At 39.6% G+C, this 19188-nt stretch overlaps 1 protein-coding gene across 3 annotated transcripts in view; it reads right to left on the reverse strand.

The window, feature by feature from the left end:
* The window catches only part of FZD3 (frizzled class receptor 3), a 91424-nt gene that overhangs the window by 61165 nt on the left and 11071 nt on the right, over positions 1-19188 (reverse strand). For all 3 annotated transcript variants that reach the window (XM_089325445.1, XM_051842535.3, XM_051842534.3), the window contains exon 2: positions 15799-16350. In XM_089325445.1, the coding sequence (XP_089181571.1) occupies positions 15799-15987 (189 nt within the window). In that variant the 5' untranslated portion in view covers positions 15988-16350. The remainder of the gene's footprint in view (positions 1-15798; positions 16351-19188) is intronic.

Genomic DNA, 19188 nt, shown 5'->3' on the forward strand with positions numbered 1-19188 from the left:
CCCCTAATTTTACTATTAACCAACTTTCTATGTCCTGGAACTAGTTTAAAAGTAAAAATATTTTCAGTAAGTTGTTTGCAATATAAGCAGGTGAAGTCTGTGTATGTGACCTGTTTATAAGTTGTATTAGCTTAGCTCTTGCAAACAATGTGGAAAAGTAATCCATAAGGAGAACAATTTAACTAGCTTTAAAGGACCTAAGATGTACTCTTTAAGCACAGTGTGGATCAAAGGAAACTCCCTAAGACAGGACTTCAGCAGCCATCTGAGTATGGACAAGTCAGCATAAATAAAGAATGACAAGGCAGCAGCAAGAGCTTCAACTACAGAGTGGAGGCATAAGATACTATGATGATAGTGAGCAACTTTCCAAAGCTAGTTAAATCTGCTTATTACAACTGAAATATTGAAGAAAGTCTAGCAGGAAGGACCTCTTCACCTTTTGGAACATCAATGAGAAATAGTTGCCACAGTTACTATGTCTAGCACTTAGACCTGCAAGGAAGGGCAATAAGCATTACATAAGGCTTGAATTTGTTGTTTTTTTTTTTTTCACTAATTAAAGAGTACTTGTTTGTAAAGCAAGGTAAGAGTAATCTTTTTGATTGACAGGTTGAATAAGAACCCTCGTTGTCTAAATGAGGAATGTCTTTCACACCATATTAAATACAAAGGTTTCTGGCTGGGTAAGGTAAGGTTGGCAGTTCATAGTAAAACCTGACACCATATATTTCCCTACAAATTTATATTAGAAACTTTAAAACTTTGCCCTCCCGCCCCCCCCCCCCCCCCGCAGTGGCCACTGCGGCCAGCGCACCACGCTGATCCAAAGCCAGGAGCCAGGTGCTTCTGGTCTCCCATGCAGGTGCAGGGCCCAAGTACTCCTCCACTGCACTCCCGGGCCACAGCAGAGAGCTGGACTGGAAGAGGAGCAACCGGGACAGAATCCGGCACCCCAACCGGGGCTAGAACCCAGAGTCCCGGCGCCACAGGTGGAGGATTAGCCTAGTGAGCCACGGCGCCGGCCAACAGCTCTACACAGGTGATAAAATCACAAGGACTACACATAAATATACATACTCACACATATAACTACATGCATACACAAATGAATTACATAAAAAACTGGTGAAATATAAGGTTTGTAGGTGAAGCCCATGTTTCTTTTTATGGTTTTGATATAATATTATAGCTATGTAAGATAATAAGAGGGAAATAGGTAAAAGGTATACGGAATTTTTCTGTAAAATGTTTCTAACTTCTTGTGAACTTATAATTATTTTAAAGTTAAAAAATGTATAGCACTACATGTTGGTATGTTTATACATCATTCAGAGATGCTCATGTAAACCTTAAGTTTCAAATTTGTTTGGTAATATTATAAACAAAATATAAAGTATCAAACAATCAGATTCTGTATGCAAATATGTTAATAAAACCTCCATCTGTAAGCCCCATCATGAATTACAAAATTTATTTTAGTAACTATATTGTGCAGCTTGCAATCAGCATAAAATTCCATGTTTGTACTACTTACTAGTTATAGAAGTGCCTTGTTCTAAACCAGCATTTACTGACACTATATATCAGGCATGTTCGAAGTGTTTTACCCACATTATCTCACTTAACTCTCACAATTCCGTAAGGTAGGTACTGTTATTATTTATTCTACTTTATACACTTGGGAAGAAAATGAGACATAAAAAGCTAAGTAACCTACCGAAGATGATACAACTACAAAGATAGACCCAGGAAGCAAACACTGGCATTCTTACGCAGACCCTTGCACTTAACCAATTTGTTTTACCTAACCTCTAAGCTTCAGACTCTTCTTCTGTAACAAGGTGACCTGAAATGACATTTTCAAAAAGTGAAACAAACATGGATTTTTTTCTCAAAATCATGCTGAGTGAAAGAATCCAGAGATCTAAAAGTGTACATTATTATTCTATTTACATAAAACTCAAGAAAATTAAGAGTAATCCATAATGCTAGATGAGTGGTCATTTGGCACAAGGAGGAGAGAGGTGTGAACTACAAAGGGACACAAAGAAGCTGTTGAGATGATGGAAATATTTTACATTTCAATTGTGTGGTGATGGTGTCACAAGATCTGTCATCAACTGAATACTTTAGCCCTGTGCAGTTTATTGTACATACATACACATCACTTCTCAACAAAGTTAGACAAAAACAATGTAAACTGCTTTGATTTTAATCTTAACAATTTTTTAATCTCAGCAAAATCAGAATTAAATCAGAGAGCCTAAAAACTGAAAAGTTGAGACTATATAACATAAGGGATACTATTAAAGATCTATGAAGCAGAAAAAAGGAGCTTTAGCTGATTGAATTTTAAAAGACTGTTAGTACTTCCCTAAACATTAAAACTTTTGTTCACAAAATCAAGACCAGGGTAGGAAGTTTACAAACTAGAAAGTAACTTTCTAAAATTAAATTTCTGGTTTCTGCAACAAAGGTGCACTACATGGAACCTTCCATTCTTTGTTCAAATTCAAATCAACCAAGCCTTTGTGCTCTCATTCCCTGGCTTCTTTCAAATTTCCATTCCTGTTACCATAGGAACCTGCTAGCTGACAAGCCTTCAAGCGCAGCAACAGCCCAAGCTTAGCCAGGGGTGTGAAAGGGGGACAGAGTCAAAGGCCAAAATTTGACTCAAGAGAATCAGAATTCCAACTTTTGTGCCTCTACAAAGGATCTGGTAACCATAGAAACTGCACCTACTGAGTTTGGGAATATTATGACTATATTCATTAAATGTGAAACTAAATGCAGAATGGTCTCAAAAATTCAAAAACAGTATCCATAGCTATCTCAGATCCAAGTTCAAATAAGAAATTATTCAAAAACAACTTTTTAGAAGAATTTTAAGTGATTAAAAATGAGACCTTTTAAAAACTATTTTTGTAATAAAATTTCTAATGAGAATAGGTCCAAAACTTTAAAAGGTCTTTAGGTTTGCAATAACACATTTAAATCCACAGATTTATTTTCTTTTACAAATCTTAATTTTAAAAAATGCCCCATAACATATGACAGACTTTCAGTGAGTTGGTTTACAGAAACCTGCCATTGTCACAGGAGCATATTTATCTTTACAAATTAAACTGGAGTTCCCAGAGTAGTCCACAAATTTGACTTTTCTTCAGGAAGTAAATTCTTTAATGCTTTCAATATCATGGACAGTTCTAAATTATGGTCTGTCTCAAGAGATAAAACTTTTCAAATGAAATTCTACTATATAAAATTAAAATTTCAAAAATTTCTAAAGTCAGAAATGACTAAATACAATTAATTCTCCACAATGTGTATGTACATTTTTCAATTTAGAAGTGTCTTAATTCCTGGCTGGTTTCCCCAAACAACAGCCTTCTCAAACCACTTCACAAGAATGTTGTTTATTTAGGGAAAGCCACTTTATTAATATTAACCTAAATAAAAAGTAAGGTAAGTAAATCTGCTGGATAACATATATTCTAAAGACAGAAATCATGAATTCTAAGTATAAATATAATAAATTTCATTTTTCTTAAAAGGCTACCCATAATACATTAATAATTATTGTTTACATGTTATACTCTTCTCTTAAATTAAAACAACAAAACCCTATCTGTCTTTCAAGGTCCATTCAAATACCACCCGCAACTTGAGCCTTCCCTGATGCCATCCACATCCTTCTCTTTGAACACCCTTTTTTGTGGAAACTTTACCAACTTATTCTTTAAGTTGTAGTCATTCAATCAAAATATATTTAATAAATACTAAGCCTTAGGATCTGCACTGGGAGCTGGATAAAAAAGGACAGCTGAAATTTTAAAACATAGAGCTTCTTTAAATTTACTTATTTTAAATGCATAACATGTTTCTTCCAGAAAAATGAGACAATATAAACATTAGATGGAGAACATAGAAGACTATACAAATAAACTAATTAAGGAATAACTAGTTAGCCTTGGTGAAAATCCTACCAAATCACTTACTCTGCATGAACACTCACACTTTTTTCCATAAAACCAGGATGTTTTACACACATGTTTTGTTATCTACTTTCCCCTATCTTTTTAAACTTAACAGTGGATCACGTGTAACAAGACACTGATAGGCAAAGATGGAGAAAATTCAGACATAAGCAGGCCTAGAGATGGGAGAATTGTTATTTCATTCTTTTTTTTTTTAATCACACCACTTACAGATGCAAATATGTAACATTGAAAGCTTCAAGTCACTTTGATAAAAAAAAAAGCAAAGTAAAATGCTAGTGTTCACAGGTTACACGGTAATCCTGAGACTGAATTACTATCATCATCCCCACCAAGCACATTACAACTCCAGAAGATTAAGAGCTTAGGCATAGCACCACCACCATAATCATGATTACCACCAACTCTGAGATTTACAGTTTATTAAGTTCATTAATTACTTCAAAAATTTATTTAGCAGTTACTATGTGTGAGGCTCTGTTAGATACTAGGTATACACAACAAGCTCTGTTTCAAGGAGTTAAAATTCTAGGAGGAAAAAAGGTCAATAATTCCAACATAACAACCTATACATTAAAATAGAGGTACAAACAGAACATACTGGTAAGTATGGAGGAGACAATCACTAACTTCAGGACATTCCAAGTTTCACAAAGATGTAACATCCAAGCCAACCCTTGAAAGTTGAGTAAGATTTTCACCAAAACGGATACCAGAAAAGCTTTCTAGGTAGATTGCACTGCAAAGACTTGGTACGTTCAACAAATGCTAAGTTCTTGTGCAACTGTGAAGGACAGAGCTCCTCAAAGTACATGGACTCTGAGAGTACATAAGAGCCAATTTGTAAATGTCTATCATGCTTTGGATTTGATCTTCTGGCCAAGGGTTGGCGATGATATTTTTTTTTTTTTTTTTTTTTTTTTGACAGGCAGAGTGGACAGTGAGAGAGAGAGACAGAGAGAAAGGTCTTCCTTTTTGCCGTTGGTTCACCCTCCAATGGCCGCCGAGGCCGGCGCACCACGCTGATCCGATGGCAGGAGCCAGGTACTTCTCCTGGTCTCCCATGGGGTGCAGGGTCCAAGCACTTGGGCCATCCTCCACTGCCTTCCCGGGCCATAGCAGAGAGCTGGCCTGGAAGAGGAGCAACTGGGACAGAATCCGGTGCTCCGACCGGGACTAGAACCCGGTGTGCCGGCGCCGCAGGCGGAGGATTAGCCTAGTGAGCCGCGGCACCGGCCGGCGATGATATTTTAAAAAGCAATTTTCAGGGCTGGCGCTATGGTGTAGTGGGTAAAGCTGCCACCTGCAGGGCTGGCATCCCATATGGGTGCTGGTTCAAGTCCCGGTTGCTCTACTCTGGATCCAGCTCTCTGCTATGGCCTGGGAAAGCAGCAGAAGATGGCTCAAGTCCTTGGACCCCTGCACCATGTGGGAGATCCAGAAGACTCCTGGCTTCGGATTGGTGCAGCTCCAGTCATTGTGGCCATCTGGGGAGTGAACCAGCAGATGGAAGACCTCTCTCTCTCTTTCTGTCTCTGTCTCTCTGCCTCCGCCTCTCTGTAACTCTGCCTTTCAAATAAATAAATAAATAAATAAATCTTAAAAAAAAAAGGCAATTTTTACATCCCTGATTTGTTCCTTGTAACCAATTCCACTATAACAATGGCATAAAGTGATTATAACTTTGTCACCGTCACACAGATAAGTAACAAAACTTGGGCTTGAATTATTCTGCCTCCAACTGTTCTACTCTCACCAAAAGCATGAAATGAGTTCAAAAAGTACGTGGAAAAATGCAATTGAAGGACAGGTGGAAAAAAAATCTTGAAGTCCATGCATAATCCTTTCATACTTTGCATTACCACAGGGAACTTTCTGAAGTATTCTCATATAATGAACCCCTACATATCAACAGTTATGAAGGAGTTTGGAGTTTGCCTCTGTAAGTAGGTGATGAAGATCACTGATACACCAATTTTTTACTTTTCTGGTTTAAAACAAAAAACATAATCTATTCTGTTAGTAAAGCTGTGAAGAAACAGGTGCTCTCCTACAATGCTACTGAGAATGCAAAATGGCACAACCTTTATACAGTAGTTTGGCAATATTAAGAAAGCAATACATACATTTGCGCTTCTAGGAACCTATGGGTTGCTATTAAAAATATGAAAATACAGCTGGAACACTATTTTTAATAGCAAAAGACAGGAAACAACCCAGATGTCCATGAATTGAAGAATGAATGAAGAAATATCTACCAAAACCAATGGAGTAAAATGTAGCTATAGGAGGAGTTGTGGCACAGTGGGTAAAGCCACCATGTGGGACAGCAGCATCCCAAATTAGAGTGTTGATCTGAGCCCACCTGCTTTGCATCTAATCCAGTTTCTTGCTAATGTGTCCTGAGAGGCAACAGACTACGGCTCAAGTGCCTGGGCCCCTGTCACATACGTGGGAGATTCAAATGGCTTCAGTCTGGCCCAATACTAGCTGTTGCAGGCATCTGGGGAGTGAACCAGTGGATGAAAGATCTTTTTTTCTTTAAAAAAAAAAAAAAAAAGATTTACTTTCTTATTTATTTGAAAGGCAGAGTTACAGAGAAAGAGGAAGATAGAGAGAGAGAGAGATCTTCCATCCACTGTTTCACTCCCCAGATGGCTGCAAAGGCTGGGGCTGTGCCATACAGAAGCCAGGAGCCCAGAGCTTCTTCCTGGTCTCGCACATGGATGTAAAGGCCCAAGCACATGGGCCACCTTCTATTACTTTCCCAGGCGCATTAGCAGGGAGTTGGATTGGATGTGGAGCAGCCAGGTCTCAAACCAGAGCCCATGTGGGACACTGGTGATGCAGCTGGCAGCTTAACCTACTATGCCACAATGCTGGCCCCTTTCAAGTATATGAAAAATGAATAAATACATATTTAAAAAAATAAGAAATGGCTGAGACTGGTATCATACCATGGTGGGTTAAACTACTACCTGCAACACCAGCATTCCACATGAGCATCAGTTCAAGTTTTGGCTGCCCCACTTCCAATCCAACTCCCTGCTGATGTGCCTTGGAAAGCAGAGGAATATAGCCCAAGTGCTTGGGCCCCTGCCACCCACATGGGAGACTTGGAAAAAGCTCCTAGCTCCTGGCTTCAGCCTTGCTCAGCCCTGACTGTGAGTCATCTGGGGACTGTACCAGCAAACAGAAGATCCCTCTCTCTGCCTCTCACTCTCTATAACTCTTTCAAAATAAATAAATCTTTTAGAAAAATCAAAAATTCAAAATTCTTTCAATGTCAAACCACATCATTTTTTTCTTTCCAGATTTGTAGATTATAGTTTTCTAAATACATATAAAATCTATATTGCAGATTATAGTTTTCCATTTACAGATTATACTTTGTGTGATGAAAAAAAAATTTTTAGTTCATGTTGTAATCTTCATTCATATCACAATTTTAAGGTTATTTTGTATTTTATATAGCAAATAATAATTTTGAGGGAAAAAGAAACAAAAATAAATCTAAATATGTTAATAAAAACTCAGCAATATTTTTTAAGTTGAGTATATCACTATAAACCCAGGATAGGTTTTCTATTAAATTTTTATTTTATTTTATTTTATTTTTTGACAGGCAGAGTTAGACAGTGAGAGAGAGACAGACAGAGAGAAAGGTCTTCCTTTTGCCGTTGGTTCACCCCACAATGGCCGCTGCGGCCACCGCACCACGCTGATCCAATAGCAGGAGCCAGGTGCTTCTCCTGGTCTCACATGGGGTGCAGGGCCCCAAGCACTTGGGCCATCCTCCACTGCCTTTCCGGGCCACAGCAGAGAGCTGGCCTGGAAGAGGGGCAACCGGGACAGAACCGGCGCCCCGACTGGGAATAGAACCTGGGGTGCTGGCACCGCAGGCAGAAGATTAGCCTATTGAGCTGCGGCGCCGGCCTAAAATTTTTTTCTAGCTCTGTCCACAAAAAGGTCTAAAAATGACTAATCTGGTATCAACACTCTTAGCTCCCAGAGAGTTATCTCTAAGCATCATTTTGAACTACAAGAAACTAAAGAAACTGATGATTCAAGGTTTAAGGCAGAATTTTACGAAGTAGATAAAAAATAATCAGAAACTACCATGCAAAGGTTCTCACTATAAAAAATGGAACATTTTGAGCACCAGTAAGAATAATAACTGCAACAGATTAAAAACACAGCAAATACATAAGAAATCTGGGTTCAGAACAAAACTTTAAAGTCACTGGCTGCCTTTGGAAGATGCTTGGGTATCAATACATTATTCTATGTATACTAAGCTGATCTTCTGTATATTAAGATAATCGAAAATGAATCTTGATGTGAATGGAAGGGGAGAGGGAGTGGGAAAGGGGAGGGTTGTGGGTGGGAGGGACAGTATCGGGGGGAAGCCATTGTAATCCATAAGTCGTATTTTGGAAATTTATATTCATTAAATAAAAGATAAAAAAAATACATTATTCTAAGCATTAATAAAGTAGAATGAGAAATTACTTTTAAAAAATTTCATTTACTTTCATTTGAAAGGTAGAGGGGAAGAGGGAAATTTTTCCACTCCTTTATTTTTAAAAATTTATTTATTTGAAAGGTGGAATTAGAGGCAGAGGCAGAAAGAGGGAGAGAGGTCTTCCATCGGCTGGTTCACTCCCCAGTTGGCTGCCAATCGCTGAGCTGCGCCGATCCGAAGCCAGGAGCTTCTTCCAGGTCTCCCACGTGGGTGCAGGAACCCAAGGACTTGGGCCATCTTCTACCGCTTTCCCAGGCTACTGTATACTGTAGAGAGCTGGATTGGAAGTGGAGCAGCCAGGACTTGAACTGGTGCCCATACTGGATGCTGGCACTGCAGGTGACAGCTTTATCAGCTATGCCACAGCGCCAGCCCCAGATTTTTTCATTGTTCGGTTCATTCCACAAATGCCTACAACTGGGCTGGGCCAGGCCAAAACCAGGAGCCCAAAAGTCAATCTGGGTTTCCTTTGTCGCTGTCAGGAACCTAAGTAGTTGGGTCACAATCTGCTGCCTTCCAGGATGTGTATTAGGGGTTAGATGGGTAGGAAACAGAGCATCCAGAACTCAAACCAGGCACTCTGATATAGGATGCAGGAGTCCCAAGCAATGTCTTAACTGCTGTGCCAAATGCCTGCCCTATATTCTGTCCTTTCTATATGAGTATCAATGTACATGAGAGTAAACCAAAAGTCGATGAGAGGATGCTTCTGTTCACAAGAAATTCTAGCTAAAGAATGATAGAATACTATCATTTTGCAAACCCCTAATAAAAGTGTTGTCTAGGAAATGATCCATGCCTGCTAACATTACAAGCAAAATTAATAATCAGATATTATATGCCTCCAAATGGAAGTATGTTACACGACCTATGAAGCATAGTCCATGGTCCCCACCCCAAATTAAGCTTGAATTTAATCAAGTCTCTATATTGCATGCGTACAGCAAATAAAGGAGACAGCCATTTGGTGCATCTGCATCTCACATCAGAGTATGGGGGTTTTGATTCATGGTTCCCATTCCCAATTCCAGCTTCCTGCTAATGCACATCCACGGAGACAGCAGGTGATGCCTCAAGTACTTGCCAAGATCTCTTTTATTACTAGAGTCATAAATATCTGATAATATGTGGTTCTTACTCACAACTTATTGATTATCACTCCTCGTTGGAAAGTTTCCAACTGAGCTCAAAATGGTGTGGAAAATTCAGAAACATGAGACAGGCATTTAATCTATTAAGAATCCCACATCCTGTATCAGAGTAACCCAGTTCAAAATCTGCTTCCAGCTTCTGACTGCAGCTTCCTGATAAAGCAGACCCTAGAAAGCAGTGATAGCAGCTCAAGTAATTGGGTTACTGTCACCAACTTGGGAGACTTGGATGAGTTCCTGGCACAAGTTCCTGACTTTGGCCTGGCTCCAGACTTGGCCAGCCATCATGGGAACTTGGAGTGAACCAGTGGAAGAGAACTCACTCTCATTCTCTCTAATAAATAATTCTTAAAAGCCTCAGAAATGAGAAATTTCCCCCCCTATCCAAAGTCAATCATACTCATTGAAAACAGAAACATCAAGTTGAAAACTTGGAAAAATTTAGCATGTGAGTTTGTGTATAGATAGATATGCATGTTTTGCAAAGTAGGGATAGAAAAGTAAAGATAGTAACAAGGACTTTCTTTTCTTTTTCAGCTTAATGGGTTGACACTTAGCCCATTTATTCAAACACGTCCCACTGCCAATGAAAGGACTTAACAGGAATCCTCTATATATGAGAGAATATCCAACTTTTTAATTATGAATAATCAAATTTAAAATAACCTGCAGGGAGGGGGTCAGAGTTGTGGTACAAGTTAAGCCTCATAGGTGCCAGTCCTGGCTGATCCACTTCTGATCCAGCTCCCTGCTAATGTGCCTGGGAAAGTAGCTTGTGGGAAACAATGTGGGAGACCAGGAAGAGGCTCTTGGTTCCTGGCCTCCACCTGCCCCAGCCCAACCATTATGGTCATTTGAGGAGTGAACCAGAGGATGGAAGATCTCTGTCTGTCTCTCCTCTCTTTCTCTGTAAATCTTTCAAATAAATAAATTTTTTAAAAAATTATAAAATGGCTGAGATAGGTATTTGGTGCTACAATTAAGATGCAGCTTGAAACACCCGCATCCCAGAAAGAGGTACCTGGGTTTGAGTCCCTGCTCCATTTCCAATTCCAGCCTCTTGCCAAATGTACACCCTGGGAGGCAGTAGTTAGTTGATAGCTCAAGTAGTGGGAGATCCAGACTGAGTTTCAGACTTCTTGTGTTGGCTTGGCCCACCCCTAAACATTGTGGACATTTAGGGAGTGAATCAAGCAACAAAAGATCTTGATCGTTCAAGAAAAATGAAAATTAATAAAATAGTCCACAATTGTCTGCTAATAATAATAGATAGAATTAAAAAGGAGAGAATGAGCCAACATGGGAAGCAGGCCACATAGCAGCCTCATAGAATGAACACTCTAAACAGCACTCTGGCCTCAGAATCAGCCCTTAAGGCATTTGGATCTGGCTAAAAATCCAATGAGAGCAATTCAGGCATGAAAAGCCAAGATACTGTGGCAAAAAATGACCTACAGGAAAGATCTCTGTGAGTGAGATCCCCGTGGGAAGAAGGGACCACCAAAGGAGGTACCTTTCTTTGAAGGGAGGAGAGAACGTCCACTTTGATTATGCTTCTGTCTATATATGTTGGAGTTTGTGGACTCAAAAGGCTTCCATGGCCTTGGTAGCTCATGACAAGAGCCTCGGGTGATCACTGACATCATAAATAAGAGTGTCAATTGTTAAATCAACAACAGGAGTCACTGTGTACTTGCTCCCCATGTAAGACCTCTGTCCTTAATGAGTTTTACTATGAGAATTATTGGTAAAACTAGTCTTCAAACAGTACTTTATACTTTGTCTGTGGGTGCAAACTGTTGAAATCTTTACTTCATATAGAGTTGATCTTCTGTATATAAAGATAATTAAAAATGAATCTTAATGAAGAATGGGATGGGAAAGGGAGTAGGAAGTGGGACAGAAGTGGGGGTAGGAGGGCAGGTATGGGGGGAAGAACCACTATAATCCAAAAGCTGTACCTATGAAATTTATATTTATTAAATAAAAGCTTTCTAAAAAAATATAAATATAAATAAAGTAGTCCAGATTTTTAACTTCTCTCATCTTTGGCATCTCTAGCTTACTGTCATATACCATTCTGTTTCAAGTACTCATTTTGACTAAACAAATATCAGTACAGATATGGACCCTACAGAAGATACTACATCTAGGGAATCATCTTTCAATTCAGCTAGTCTCACAGTGAACACTCCAGAATGTGCTAGGGTTGTCTATTCCAATTACTGCTTCCCAGTAAAAACTGGCAGACATGTATTCAAAGTTCCTAGATGAGTAGAAGGATAGAAGCACAGAAGTAGAGGTGTCATCAGCAGCTATGAGCATGTTATGTCACCTAATGATTTTCCATGTCCTTTGTTATTACAAAAACTTTACACTCTCAAACTGTGTCTGATGATTCTTCAGTGGCCTCACTGTCTTGATATGACAACCATGGAACAGCCAACTATTCTCAACATTACAATAAATCACTAGTACCTTCTCCTATAAACTATTTTCCACATAATCTTCCTAGAATCTCCCTAAAGATTCCAACAAATACTTGGGGTTGATAAGAGGCCAGAGAGAGTCTATCATGCTACCATAAGGAATGCCAATGTTCATAATATAAGTTCATTTGCAGCAAATATATCATCTTACTACTACTTCTCTCTAGATAATTTAGAAGCAGAATTTGAAATAAAATTAACATCTGTACCTCAGCTACTCTGTGCTATCCATTATGCAAGTTAAATTATTAAGGCTCTTAACTGTCCTTTGAGGTATTTTAATTATTATTGTCTTTTCACAAATAAAGGAAAAAAGGTTGAGGAATGTTAACTAATTTGACCAAAGTTTTTTTGTTTTGTTTTAAAGATTTATTTATTTATTTGAAAGGCATAGTGATGCAGAGAGAGGGAGAACAGAGAGAGCTTCCATCGACAGGTTCATTCCCTAATGGCCACAATGGCCCAGGCCGGGCCAGGCTGAAGCCAAGAGCCTAGAACTCCTTCAAGGTCCTCCATGTGGGTCCAGGGGCCCAAGGACATGGACCATTTTCTACTGTTTTCCCAGGTGCACTGACAGGGAACTGGATTGAAAGTGCAACAGCGAGGACTCAGGCAACAGCTTAACCCCCTGCACCACAATGCTGGCCCCTGTCCATACTCTTAAACCCACTTACTACAAGGCACACTAAAAGGTTGAACCCAAGTCAGTACAAATATCTTTAGGACTAATTTCTTTTTTTTTTTTTTTTCTTTTTCTTTTTTTTTTTTTTTGACAGGCAGAGTGGACAGTGAGAGAGAGAGACAGAGAGAAAGGTCTTCCTTTGCCGTTGGTTCACCCTCCAATGGCCGCCGCGGCCGGCGCGCTGCGGCCGGCGCACCGCGCTGATCCGATGGCAGGAGCCAGGAGCCAGGTGCTTCTCCTGGTCTCCCATGGGGTGCAGGGCCCAAGCACCTGGGCCATCCTCCACTGCACTCCCTGGCCACAGCAGAGAGCTGGCCTGGAAGAGGGGCAACTGGGACAGAATCCGGCGCCCCAACCGGGACTAGAACCCGGTGTGCCGACGCCGCTAGGCGGAGGATTAGCCTAGTGAGCCGCGGCGCCGGCAGGACTAATTTCTTAAAACCCTATTTGTTTTCTAAAGAAATTATGCCTTACAATAATAGAAATAATTATATTTCTAGTTCAACTTTTTGGTAAGAAAGTAACTTTAGTATGTAACAAAAGCTATTATATCTAAAACAACTCACTATATTAAACCAATTCTCATTTTCATGTAACCTAATAAATCTATACTAAATTTCTCTCTTTACCATTTAGACCTTCTATAGTTAAAGGCAGAGCAGAAAATGTTTTGTTCAACCTCTATCTCATTTTCAGATACTTGTTATATGTAAGATGCACCCCCAACATTTCAAAACATATGTATAATCATCTTCTACATATCTCCTAGATTTGTTTTTCTACCTCAAAGTAATTAAACTTTAACTTTTATTCTCAAAAAAGCATCCTAAGGGGCCAGCACTGTGGTGTAGCAGGTAAAGCCACCACCTACAGTGCCAGCATCCCATATGGGTGCCAGTTTGAATCCTGGCTGACTGTTCCCCTTCTGATCCAGCTCACTGGTATGGTTTGGAAAAACAGAAGACGGTCTAAGTCCTTGGGCCCCTGCACCTGCAAGGGAGACCTGGAAGAAATTCCTGGCTCCTGGCTTCGGATTGGTGCAGCTCCAGCAGTTGCAGCCATCTGGGGAATGAACCAGTGGATGGAAGGCCTCTCTCTCTCTCTCTCTCTCTCTCTGTCTCTGCCTCTCTGTAACTCTGCCTTTCATATAATAAATAAATTTTTAAAAAAGCATTCAAAAACATGTATGCTTCCATTTTCTGAAAGCACTATAAAAATTTATTAAAGTACAAAACATTCTATTATATCATGAAGTTAAACTGATGAGAATGTGGATTAACGGCAAAAGCTATCACTTATAGGATACTTACCACGTGTCAAGCACATACACATGTGTTTTCATTTTGAACTTGTGTATTTGAACTTGTGTTTTGAAGCCTGTGTGATTATTACTAGCTCTATTATATAAGCAAAGAGACTATGGTGAAAAAGCCCATATAACTTTCCCAAAGTATATGGCTACTGGTACAGCTGGAATTGAAGCCCAGGTTGTTCAACCCTCAAATGCATGTTTTTTTGACAGGCAGAGTTAGACAGTGAGAGAAACAGAGAGAAATGTCTTTCTTCCATTGGTTCACCCCCCAAATGGCTGCTACAGCCGGTGCGCAGCGCCCATCCAAAGTCAGGAGCCAGGTGCTACCTCCTGGTCTCCCATTTGGGTGCAGGGCCCAAGCACTTGGGCCATCCTCCACTGCCTTCCCAGGCCACAGCAGAGAGCTGGACTGGAAGAGGAGCAACCAGGACAGAATCCGGTGCCCCGACCGGGACTAGAACCCAGAGTACCGGTGCCGCAGGCGGAGGATTAGCCTAGTGAGCTGCGGTGCCGGCGGAAATGCATGCTTCTTACAACCACTGCTTCTGCCTTCCGATTCTTACCCAGTAAATATGTTCTTGTCCAAAATTCTAAAACCATTATGGACAATATTTAAACTTACTATTTACTATAAACATTGGCTTGTCATAGTTACTTAAATAAAATCATAAAGAAATATCTAAAGAAAGAATTACCATTAGAAAAATTCAAATAAGGCAAGAAATTTTCATAAAATTCTGAGAGGCCAGGCACAAATAATTCACATAACAGAAGTTTTCCATTTCTTGGTAGTTATTCTTCAGTTGATATGAACAAAGCATGACCAAGAAGTACTTGGTCATCTTAAGTATTTAAAAGAATTCAAATACCATAGCCTAATGGTTGAAGAACTTATTTTTAAGAATCACATTATTTTCAAAATTTAGTCAGTGAATTGTGAATCATATTATATTCTGCTCTTTATCTGAAGTATTTTATTAGCTAAATAACAGAAGAAGTATAATCATATAATAACTTGGCCAATTTTAAACTTCTGAATGTCTTCTATATTACAGAGTTTGAAATTTCTTTGTAAACGTACAATGTCTAAAAAAAAGTGGGCCGGCGCCACGGCTCACTAGGCTAATCCTCCGCCTTGCGACGCTGGCACACTGGGTTCTAGTCCTGGTCGGGGCGCCGGATTCTGCCCCGGTTGCCCCTCTTCCAGGCCAGCTCTCTGCTGTGGCCTGGGAAGGCAGTGGAGGATGGCCCAAGTGCTTGGGCCCTGCACCCCATGGGAGACCAGGAGAAGCACCTGGCTCCTGCCTTTGGATCAGCATGGTGCGCCGGACACAGCGCGCCAGCCACAGCAGCCATTGGAGGGTGAACCAACGGTAAAGGAAGACCTTTCTCTCTGTCTCTCTCTCTCTCACTGTCCACTCTGCCTGTAAAAAAAAAAAAAAAAAAAAAAGTATAGCTTTCTCCAAACATGAATTCCTCAATCCATTAGAGTCTGAACCAAAATATGTAAATTTTTAATGCATAAGATACAATTAAAATAGCATATTTTTCCCTTATCAAACACATTCATTAGAACAATTGATAGGGTAAAATACCAGTCATTTTGGAAAATATGTCAAAGAAGAGATCAAGTCTTACCTCCATTGCTAAAGCTGCCGTTTGTTGGTCATAATGATTCAGAAGATTAGGCATGAAGGTGGTATTATAAGGCAAATCTTGGCACATCCTCAAGGTAATAGGTTCACAAGAAAACAAACTGTGCCCATTTACAGGCCCCACAAACATGGTCAAGGGCCAAAGAGAGAAGAGAATCCAACTCATTGCCATCCTTCCTGGATCTGAATGAGATTTCGGATGATCAGCCTACTCAATCTGAATTTTAGATCTGTGTACACCTGCAGGTCTCGGCTTGAAAGTACTTCTTCTAATATCTTATTGTAAAGTTCTTCAACAGTTAAATACTCTTGCACTGTCAGAGGTTTGTTAGCTTGGTCTCACAAAAGGCATTTGTTTTGGTTTCACAATATGGGAAAGTGACATCATCTTGTCTCTTCTTTCCATTTTATTACATAGGGCACATATGACCAATAAATCAAGTTGATCAGCCACATTCCCACACCACAGATTCCATCTTAGGAGAAGAGCTATTTATTCCTTTTAGTAGAATATTTCTTCCTTTTAGTAGAATATCTGAAAAAATTATTTTTAAAAAATGGGAGAAATTAGTGATATCCTCTCAAAATACTGTGAAATAAGCATCAAGACCTTTGGATAAGAAATATCACACTGATCTAAAACATAAAATACATGGATATACCATAAAGATACAATGTAGCTTTTCTGCTTATAATTTATATTATATATACTAAAATAGTCCTTAAACAGCATTAAAAATTTTGATTAACATGTAATAATTATACATTTATAGGGTACAGAATACTTCAACAATGTATACAGTGTGAACTGATTAAATCAGGTAATTAGCATTTCTAATTCTTTATGTTTGGAGCCTTCCAGCCCCACTTAACTAGCATTTAAAGGCAAATTTAATTTTCTTTCCCCAGTTTCTAATATAATGCATGGCTTAATATCTTGTCTATGGTGACAGTTTTTCATTAGTCACAAAATACAACTGGCCCATTCTGAACGGACTTTTGTCCTAAAATTTATTTAAATATTTATTATAACCTAAAATATTACACTTAAAACATATGGTATGCATTTTAATCATTAACACTGTAATCAACATTAGTTGATTTGGCAGAAAGCATCTGCCAAAAAAGTTAGATTCAAGCCTCTTACAACTAGCTGTGTGACTATAAGCATATATCACTTTACTTTTCTAAACCCAGAATTTTTATTCTGAAGAATTATTCCAGTACTACCTTTTACAGGGATGATGTATGAGTGAGCTATGAGATAATATATTCAAAATTACTTTATAAATAGTGAAGTGGTATATCAAACATTAAGTATTTTTATTATAGGATTACAAATCGTATCTTTACCAACCAATACCGGAACTGACAAAGTTCTGAAAGTATATCAGGATTTTTATTTTATTTTATTTTTTTTTTTGACAGGCAGAGTTAGACAGTGAGAGAAAGAGAGAGAGACAAAGAGTTATAGACAGTGAGAGAGACAGAGAGAAAGGTCTTCCTTCCGTTGGTTCAATCCCCTAATGGCCACTACGGCCAGTGCTGCACTGATCCGAAGCCAGAAGCCAGGTGCTTCCTCCTGGTCTCCCATACGGGTGCAGGGACCCAAGCACCTGGGTCATCCTCCATTGCCCTCCCGGGCCACAGCAGAGAGCTGGACTGGAAGAGGAGCAACGGGACTAGAACTTGGGGTGCCGGCACCGCAGGCAGAGGATTAGCCTAGGGAGCCATGGCACTGGCCCAGGATTTTTATTCTAACATTACATCATCATTTTAGAAATGCAAAAAATTTAATACCATAGACACAGCCCTTGAATTAGAAACATTTCACTAACAAATGGCCATTACACATAGCCATGCTGCAGAGATAATCAAAAACATCCCTACAAAGTCATAACAGGAATAGGAATGATTCTCAGCTAATTTCATTGAGTTTCAGATCGGGGCTCATATGCTATGTGCAGAATAAATGGCAGGTCTGGTATACAGAAAGCATATTCTAACCTATCACCGTTTGATTTGCTTTAGGAATGGCATTAGCTTTGCTTTTATTTCATTTTGTTCCATATGTACTTGATATTCTTGTGTCTTTTGTGAAGAGCTTAGGTTGGCAAAAGATAAGAAATTCAGCTCCAGAAACTCTAAGAGATCCAGATTAACAGGACAACTCAAATACTAGCACCAGAGTCAGCTTAGACCTTGAGACCTGGTTTGGCTTAAGCAGGGAAAGAAACTGTCATTCATGAACTAATTACCAATGATTGGGACCTCTGCATCTCAAGCTTCAGTTACAGGCAGACAACTATTTAGAAAAAGTAAAACCTGGCCAAATTTTCCCAATTTCTCCCTCTAGTAGACAGTCTTGAATGGAAGGAAAAATGGAAGTCCAGAATTAGGAATATTAAGTTTATGAGCAATGTTGGCTCAAAAGCTTATTTTCTCCACAAGAGATTTTTTGTTGTTTTACACATTTTTACTTATTTATTTAGGAGGTAGAATTACAGAGCGAGAGAGAGAGACAGAGAGACAGACAGAGAGGTCTTCCATCCACTGGTTCACTCCCCAGATGGCCACAAAGGCCAGAGCTAAGCTGATCTGAACTCAGGAGCTTCTCCTGAATCTCCCACTTGAGTACAGGGGGCCAAGCACCTGGGCCATCTTCTACTGCTTTCTCAGGTCATAACAGAGAGCTGAATTGGAAGAGGAGCAGCCAGGAAACGAACCAGCAGCCATATGTGATGCTGGCAACCCATGCAGAGACTTAGCCTACTACACTACAGCACCAGCTGTAGCTTGGTCTGTCGTAGGTTTTTCTCCTTCAGGTTAGCCCCAGAAATGTTGAGGACTAGTTACAGAAATCGATATCAAACATAGTTAAAAACCTATTTAAGCTTAACTACCATGTAGTATGGTAATCATTATGCCTATCATTAAATGTGTGTTAAGTAACTGTTGAAAGCTTTATTTGATTATAGTGTTAAAATATCCATGTAAGTTCAGTCTTTGTAGTTTACTGCTTATACAGCATGTTCATCTGCTTGCAACTAAAATAATTAAAGGGTATACTGCTCCCTACTGAATATGTATTTAATGATACCAAGAATTCCAAAAATTTCATTTAGACTAATCTGTTAAAGCACTTATAGGTTTCAAACTTAGGGCTCAAAGAAGACCATCATAAAAAGTTTGAGGAAGGGCCGGCGCCGCGGCACAACAGGCAAATCCTCTGCCTAGCGGCGCCGGCACACCGGGTTCTAGTCCCGGTTGGGGCGCCGGATTCTGTCCCGGTTGCCCCTCTTCCAGGCCAGCTCTCTGCTGTGGCCAGGGAGTGCAGTGGAGGATGGCCCAAGTGCTTGGGCCCTGCACCACA

This window comes from Oryctolagus cuniculus, chromosome 2 (assembly GCF_051225735.1).
Source record: "Oryctolagus cuniculus isolate XC-2025 breed Fujian yellow rabbit chromosome 2, ASM5122573v1, whole genome shotgun sequence".
In the NCBI taxonomy this organism is placed as follows: Eukaryota; Metazoa; Chordata; class Mammalia; order Lagomorpha; family Leporidae; genus Oryctolagus; species Oryctolagus cuniculus.